Genomic DNA, 8720 nt, shown 5'->3' on the forward strand with positions numbered 1-8720 from the left:
CCGAATCTAATTGCAAATAGTGGATGGGATTCTTTTTGGTGACTAGATGATATAGTCGCTACTTAATTCCAAATATATTTTTTTCAACCGTTGCCTTGAACATATTCGTTTTCAAATAATTCCGTTTACAAAGATATTTATTTACCATTCTAACAGTCGTTATCTTTTTTATATGGATTACAGAAAGAGAAAATTAAAGCTTTTGGTAATTCCAAATCAAAACGGCATTTTGATTTTGTATAAATTATCACAAGTTACAAATCTTACATGATTCATGATTCACATCCCAACCCAAGCCCAGATTAAATATAAAGAAAAACAAATCTTTTAACACGAACAAGATAGAAACAAATGGCTCACTTTTTGTATCTCTATAATATTAGTTGCCACCCGAAGTAGATGATAGAACGTTGTATTGTTCCAAATGTTTTTGAAAATCACGTAATTGTGTCTGTAGTTGCTGAATCCCGGCTGCTTTTTGTGAAAGAATTATATTTAATTTTGAAATATATTCATCGAGTTGATTCCCTGGTTGATCCACTTCAACCAACAAGTTCATTTCCTGTATACGATTATCACAGGGTTGAATATAAGAAATAGCAATGTATTTTCCTTATTATATTTAATTTTGAAATATATTCATCAAGTTTTATTTTCTCATATATATTTTTTTTAATATAAATGACAAAATAAAAGAAAAAGGTTTTACCTCCTTAACGATGTCCATAGTCTCCTCCACTTGTTTCCTATGAGCACTCACGAGATTCTCCTCTTCCTAAAAAAAAATCAAAATTTTCCCACAAAAATAAAATAAAACCATCATTGCGTTATAACGACATCCAAAAAGCGACCAAGTCGAAAAGTTACCTCCAAAAGCGCATTGAGTTCGTGAGTTGCATGAGCATCAATGGCTTCTTCAACGATAGGTTTCATCTGAATATCAGTCTTCTCAATCGAATAATCAAAATCATCTTCCATGATTTCTTCATCTGTATTACCAAAATCACTTCTGTAATTCTCCGACGAAGGTAAGTAAGTCACCGATCTCGCAACAGAAACATGTTCCTGTTGTTTCGGCCACCCAAATCTGTTCGTTTCATATGGCAATGGCAATCTCTCGATTTTAACATCTTCCGAACGCGATACAGGCAACGCGATTGAATTCCGAAGATTAAATGTTGAAGATGATAAATCCTTCCTCGAACTGTTCCCTTTCGATAGACTCTTAACCCTAATTTCGTCAAAAATCGAATCAATTAGGGTTTTTTGTTGTTGTTGTTGTTGAAATAAAAACGCTCACGAACAATAATCGATTTTCTCACCTGTCTGCGTATCGCAATGTGTTTAGAGTGTGTTCGCAAGATCCAGAATTTGGTGAAATGCATGAGATCATAACAGTTCGCGAGTTTCCAACGAAGGAATCTCTGAGAACTTCGGTGAGTTTACTCCCTCTGAAGGGAATATGGCCATGGTCGTTATCAAGTGCTCTGATACATTCCTTTAAAGCGAGTAAACTTTTATTGATTTCTGCACCTTCCATTCTGCAATATCAATGATCAAGATTCATCAACAAATCTATTTTGTGTTTCTTGAATTTAAGTTTTTTTAACGAATTAAAAGAGTTCATCAAGTAACCTTGTTTGTTTATCATTATCAGTGGTGTCTGCTCCTCTTTCACTTCCAGCAAGATCAATGAAAGATAGTTTTCCAACTAATCTTGGAGGCTTGGATTCATTGCCATCAATTAATCTTTTGACAGCAAGTTGAAGAATAGCATGTGATCTAGAAGATTCCTCATTTGCCCCTGTTGTACCTGTGCTCCTTGTGGCATTTCCTCTCTCAATTAACTCCTTCACTGTTTCCACATGTGATACCATGTATTCCTGCAACCCCACTATGCAAACTTGTTGTTTTCCATCTTCCCTCATACAAAGCTTCCTGTTATGTAATGTGATATTCCATGACTTTCTACAAGAAATAAACATTTTGACTTTAGTATAAAATGATTGAAAGTTGAAACTCACTTTCTGTCATTAAGAAGATCGAAAACTTTCCCTCCATAAATTTCAAAGAAACTGACAAACAACTGAAACCCTTGGTTTCTGTAAGTGTGGTGCATGAGTCTGAAGATATCTTGTGAAGCTTTGAGGGGTAGGGGTTGCATTGTATAGGTCTTTCCGCTACCTGTATAAAAATGTAAAAGATTTGATTTATTGAGAAAATAAGATCTTGAAAATATGTTTTGAACTATTACAATAAGGTAATAACAATCATCACTACCTGTTTGCCCATAAGCAAAGCAGGTTGCTTTTGTTTTCTGAAAAATAATCGGGACAATGGGTTCCACAGTTTCAGAGTATATTTCATCATTTGTAACACCTTCATTCATAACAGCATCAAAAACAAATCCGTGTTTCTCAACATATTCAGTCAAGTCTACCTGCAAAGGCGATAAATTTGAGTCTCCATTATGGTGAATTGAACTATAAAGAATAAAGAAAGTAAGAAAAAAGGTATGTTGTGATATGTTACAGTTGAGCTTCATATGGAGCTTTCAGCTTACCTTGACTTTTGATTCATGAACAGTGAGAGAACTAGAATTAGGGTTTATGGTGATGATGTCTTCCTCCCTTTTTGCAAGTTCCTTTTTGTTAAGTGGTCTCTTGCGCACCACAACTTTAATCTTAGCAACATTGTTGGTTTTCTCTTTATCTGCTAAAGAGCTCTTAAGATTGTTGTTCTCAATTGGACCACAAGAAATATTAGCAAATTTGTTGGTTAAGGAATAAGCATTGACATCATCAAGACCTTCAGCATATAGAGGTTGATTGAGCAAATTCAAGTTGTTTTCACTATGAACCTGCAGATACAGAATATTAATTTTAATGGTGTGTTTTCAAAATGCATAATTATGAGAAGTAAAGTTGAAGTGGGGACAGACGTCTGTTAAAAGCTCAGTGTCGAAGGAATGAAGATCAAGTAACCCAGGGCTAAACTCATTGGATGACACTTGTTCCACACCACCATACTTTGTAAAGCTTGATGAACGAGAACCAGGAGTTAAAACATCTGCATTCCTCTGTGAATTCCTGTTTAACCTTGAACCTTCAACATCATTATTCCCATAAAACCCAAAATCCTGCAGTCAATTTGAAACTTGTCAAAAAAAAAGTAATTCAAATTCCAAAATCAGTTGCTTCTCGTTCAAACAGCTAGAACTTGTAATGAAACCTCAATCAAATTACATTTATATAACGAGTATCATTACTTCACAAACGATTCATCTACATACTATAAAGAGATAGATTGGTGAAAACATAAATGAGCGATAAACATAATGCAGTGAAATCAAATACCAATAACTGTAGAAAACAGCGCTTGAATACCAATCATATTGGCTGAAACGCTACAGCTCTCTGAATATTTCGAAAACGATTGAAGAAAGCGTGTGAGGTAGTTTAGGATACCTGGAGTGGAGGTAGATTGGGGTTAGAGGAGTAGAGATGATGAAGGCCAGCTGATTGAAGCCATTTGTTGTTGAAATTAGTGTCGATGAAGTTATCGGAGGATGAATATTGACGCTGATGTTGATGTCCTCCGTTGGAACCAGATCTCTGCATCGCTACTCTTCCACCTGTGTTCATGTAAAATCTGCAGCAGCGCTGTCCGATTAGGGTTCGTGAACTGAATCTTTGTAGTGAAATACAATAGCACGGAGACAAAATCGCCGGCCGGCCGGCAAGCAGTAAAAATAGGAATTGCTATCAAAGTACCAAAACAAGGAGGACAAATTAGATCTTTGAGAATCGCAATCTGCAAGCTGATTGAAGGTGTAATGGAGATGGAATGGTTGTTGGGATTGAGATTGGTGTGGAGAGTTGTGTTTGAGTGTTGAAGGGGGCTTTTTTGATTTTGAAACTTTTATCGATTTTGAAAACAGGGGCGGGGAGAATTATTTAGTGGTCGGGTGGGGGTGGGGTAGGGCGAGGGCAAAAATGTCAATTTCTTAAAGAAAACAAAATCTCTCATCATTCACACATAAACAATGTTCAACTTTAAAATAAAAATAAAAGCTAAAGCTATTGCATTAGCAATGTTAAACTTCAAAAAAACGACAAATTGTATGTATAAAATAATAAATTTTATTAACAAAATTATAAAAATAAATATTTAAAAACCTAGACTCTATGGTTTTAATTCTCTTTTTTCATTTTTCTCCAATCCTTATCGACATCTTTTTTACAGATTTCCCTTTGTAGGTATACGAATGTCTCTTTTCGGACCTCAGGTTCACAGGTATGTATGTTTCTTTACAAAGTATCATGTTTATATCTTACTGTAACGACTTATTGTTCCTTTGTCTTTGCTTCATTCTACATGTTTTCATTGTGTGCATGTCGAAGGTCATCAAAGTGATACAATCCTTCTTCCTTGTACGTGGACTTGACTATCGACTTCTATTCTACATTCCTTCTTCCCCGTTATACTAGGATTTTTAGGATCTATTAATATTGTTGTTACATTTGTTCTTCATTATGTTCAAAATGTTGGTTGTCTATTAAAAAAATGTTGATTGTTATTACAATTTATCCAAGCACAACATAATCCAATAATTGATTTAACCAACGAGATTTAACTGACGATGAATTACTGATTTTTAAAATTTGTCACCAAATCAATGCAAAAATGGGCTCATGCCAACAAATTGTATACCAAACTAACCACGACAAATTAGTTTTTAAACAAATCGTATACCAAACTAATCAAGGTATAATCCAAAATAGTGTGGTTGGCTATGATTCCTTTGTATCAACACCTAAACTGTATCCTAACAACAAGGGAACAACTCAACAACACAGCTCCAAAAAGTTGTGTGAAGTGAAAGCATGGAGCTTCGCATTTTGAGCAAGAACGATGCCAGCACTCACTACTTCCCTTCATCTCTTGCCCAATAATCCAATTTCATGCACGAAGCCATATTTCCCCAATTTTTCATTAACAGTCCCATTTGGGTTCTCCGCTTCATCAAGTTCTTACCCAATCAACAGGTGCTTTTCTGTTTTCAAACTCTAACTGTTATCATCTTTCATTCAAGCAAACCTTTTCTGAACTCGGATTTTTCAAGGATTATCTGTGACATTGTCATTTTTCACTGGTTTCAAGCAAGCCTCCTATGAGTTGAAATCAAATGCCAACTTCACTTCCCACCATGTGTTCGATAAAATGCCAACGTGAAATTTTCAAATACTACAACCATATTTTTAACTCTATTCAAGCTGTTTTATTTTACATCTCCTGCAAAACCATGACTTTTATTGTACAAAGTTCCTTAAGGTTATTTATCCCCTGGATTTGTAATCAAGATTGATCGTGAGCCCATCGCCCTTGCTTTCAAGGATATGTAGCATTTCTTCCTGGTGATTTTTCATTTGGTGCACGCCAACCTTTGTTTGTGGTGTTTCCATCATCGGGTTTCGGTGTTTTCTTTAGGGCTTCAGCTCGAGGCTTAATTCGCTTATCTTTTCTTTTCATGGCTGCTTCTTTTACTTCTTCGATCGGTACTTGGCCATGTCATTTTCAAGGGGTTTCATTGTTGCTCGGATGGACAGGTGGGTCTAAGGGGATTTCTCGTTTAATATCTCATATAAAGAGGTTACACCGTGCTTCCGATGAATGTAAAAATGTGTTGCGGAAGGCTATTTCTAAAGACCATGGATTATATATGGATGCAGAAGAAACATTAAAGGCGTTTGGTCGATGGATATGTGATATAAGTGTATGGATATTCATGCATTGAGTCGTTATTGCCACCACCCTAATGGCCTTGTACAATTCACTGGTGGAACCGACGACATGAGTGGACACATTATTGGCATTCCAAAGCCAGCTTCTATAAGGATTGAAACCGTAGTACTTAAAGGGATGACTTTGGATGCTGTGTCGCTTGATCGTGTTTTCAAGGCACCTATCATGACTGTCAAAAGTATCCATCATACTTGTCGTATGGTTTTCTCTCAAGCGTTGCAAACAGCTCTTAACAAGGTGGTCGCTCACCTCGAGTCTGTTGAATCATGGGTTAGGCTATTGTTGTTCCCCCGATGTACTTTGCAGGTGTTCAGGCCTAAGAACATACAAGAACGTAGGTCTAGGAACAGGAAATCGTCACAAATCGTTGTATATTGAATTCTTTAGCTACATGGGGGAAAGAAGACAGTATTGTCACATTAATTGAAAATATGTTCGACAATGCAGGTCTTGGCTCATCAGGCCAAATTGCTGATCACTTTCAAGATGGCAGAACAAAGGGCAGCACCAACGTCAGACAATGTCTCGGTAAGGTTGCTGATGGGCATTTTACAACAGTAGTGAAAGTGTTGTGCTCCTCGGGTGTTGCTTCACATGAAAATGACACTATCAAAGCTTTAGAGGCTAAGCATCCATACAAGCCACCCTCATCCATGCCAAGCACCATTTATTCTAGGCCTCCCCTTATAGTATATATTGACAATGTCAGTGGTTGTATTAAATCATTTCCCAAATGAACTTCGTGTGGGAGAGACGGCTTGAGAGCTTAACACATTTTGGATGCTCTATGTGGGGAGGTGTCTGTTATAGCCACAAATCTCTTACATGTCATCACTGAAATGGTTAACTTGTGGCTAGGAGAAGATGTCTGTCATGTATGGCAGAATTTGTAGCGTATGCACCTCTTACTCCGCTCTTAAAACCTGACAATGGAATCCGTCCTATGGTTGTGGGCACTATATGGAGGCGTTTGGTCTCAAAGGTTGCTATGATAGGAATTGGTAAAAAAATGACATAATACCTTAGTAACTTTCAATTTGGGGTAGGTGTGTCGGGTGATGCTGAAGTTGTACTTCATAGTGTCAATAGGGTGTTGTATGCACGTCATGATGATGGATCTCTTGCAATGCTTACTGTGGATTTCTCAAACGCCTTCAATTTTGTGGATATATTTTCCTTACTTCACGAGGTCAGGATGAGGTACCCTTCCATTTCCTTATGGGTCGAATTCTTATATGGCCATGTAGTAAGGTTGTATTTGGGAGATAAGCATATTTGGTCCATTATTGGGGTCCAACAAGGCGACCCTTTGGGACCACTTCTTTTTGCTCTTGTATTGCACCCACTTATACATCAAATTAGAGATAATTGTAAGCTTCTTCTTTATGCTTGGTACCTTGATGATGGGGCAGTCATTGGAGATTCAGATGAGGTGGCCAAAGTATTTGACATCATTAGGGTGTCAGGCCCATGATTGGGGCTTGAGTTGAATATCAAGAAAACTGAGCTATTTGGCCTTCATGCGATGGTAGGAAGCTTCATTCAGGTTTATTCCCTGCTGACATTGGGCGACCGTCAGTGGGGGTGAAGCTTCTTGGGGGAGCTGCTAGTAGAGATGCGAGTTTTATTAGTGGGTTAGCCATGAAGAGGGATGCCAAGGTTGTTGACTTGATGTGCCTTTTACCACAGTTACATGACCCCAGAGTGAGCTCTTTTTGTTTCGGTCTTGCATGGGCATCTCCAAACTTTTCTTTGGCTTGAGAACGTGCAACCCGTTCACATGGAAGAGGATGCTTTGTGTTTCGATAAAGGATTATGTGGGTCGATTGAAGACATTGTGGTTTGCGGGGGTCCATTCTTTGGGGACCTTGAAAGGCGACTGGGTTCGTTACCAATTAGGTTTGGTGGTTTGGGGTTGTACTCAGCAGTAGAGGCTTCCTCCTATGCTTTTGTGGCCCCACGAGCTCAATCGTGGGTGTTACAAGACCACATCTTACGAAATGGCGGCATATGTGGTATGGATTCAAATTATGTTTGTGTTTTGGCATGTCTTAGTGATACGATTTCGAGCTTTGACTTCAGCGGTTTCACTAACAAGGACACCGCCCCTCCAAAAGCCCAACATTCATTGGCGAGTGCCCTTTTTAGTAAAATTGTCCAAGACATGGAAGTTCATTTCGACATGACGATTAGGCAAAAAGCAATTTTTAAGTGTCAAAGGGCCCCACATGCTCAGTATTTTCTTATGATTATTCCTATTGACGGTCTTGGCTAGCATATGTCGCCGGTGGAGTATCGTATCATCCTCAAGTACTGTCTTATGATCCATTTATTTCCAGCTGATGAGACTTGTCCTGTTTGTCGTAATGCATGCTTGGACTCCATTGGGGAGCATGCAGTTCATTGTAAAGAGCTCTCGGGTTTCAGGTACCGACATGATTTGGTTAAGGATGCTATTTCCGATAATTATAGTCGCGTTGGGATTTATGCCAAGAAAGAGCCCCCCTGTGAACTTTCTGACTGACCCATTGGAAGGAAAATCAACACTTAGACCAGCTGATGTTTTAGTATTTGGATGGGCTGGAGGAAAACATGCATGCGTGGATCTAACAGGTGTCTCCCCTTTTGTGGTCTTGGAGAGTGGAGTTTTCACTGTGGGGCAAACTGCTTTAAAAGTTGCGTCAACCAAAGTGGCAAAGCATGAGAAAGCGTGAATGGGAAATCAGCACATGTTTATACCCTATGTATTTGATACTTTCGGTTTTCCTTGCGCCAGAAGCTGTGGAGTTACTCAATAGAGTTCAACGGGTCATGCATAGTAATGTTATGACTCCAATATCTATAGATGTTTTTAAAAGAATTAGTTTTGTCATCCAAAAAGGAGGTTGCGGCACAACTTGTTACTCATTTACCCG

At 38.2% G+C, this 8720-nt stretch overlaps 1 protein-coding gene across 2 annotated transcripts; it reads right to left on the reverse strand.

Annotated features, from left to right (window-relative positions):
- Positions 1-200: 200 nt before the first annotated feature.
- LOC144998673 (kinesin-like protein KIN-13B) lies at positions 201-3919 on the reverse strand. Of its 2 annotated transcripts, XM_078958406.1 has the most exons (11): positions 3774-3919; positions 3468-3651; positions 2942-3139; positions 2564-2860; positions 2281-2440; positions 2025-2184; positions 1636-1938; positions 1323-1541; positions 868-1231; positions 710-775; positions 201-562 (listed from the first exon to the last, which is right to left on the reverse strand). In XM_078958406.1, exons 2-11 carry the CDS (start codon positions 3642-3644, stop codon positions 380-382), a joined length of 2127 nt encoding a protein of 708 aa, XP_078814532.1. In that variant the 5' UTR covers positions 3645-3651; positions 3774-3919; the 3' UTR covers positions 201-379. The 2 variants fall into 2 exon arrangements, with proteins under 2 accessions (XP_078814532.1, XP_078814531.1); XM_078958405.1 differs by having other exon boundaries at positions 3468-3919.
- Between the last annotated feature and the right edge of the window lie 4801 nt (positions 3920-8720).

This window comes from Lactuca saligna, chromosome 5 (genome assembly GCF_052625555.1).
Source record: "Lactuca saligna cultivar CGN05327 chromosome 5, ASM5262555v1, whole genome shotgun sequence".
Lineage (NCBI taxonomy): Eukaryota > Viridiplantae > Streptophyta > Magnoliopsida > Asterales > Asteraceae > Lactuca > Lactuca saligna.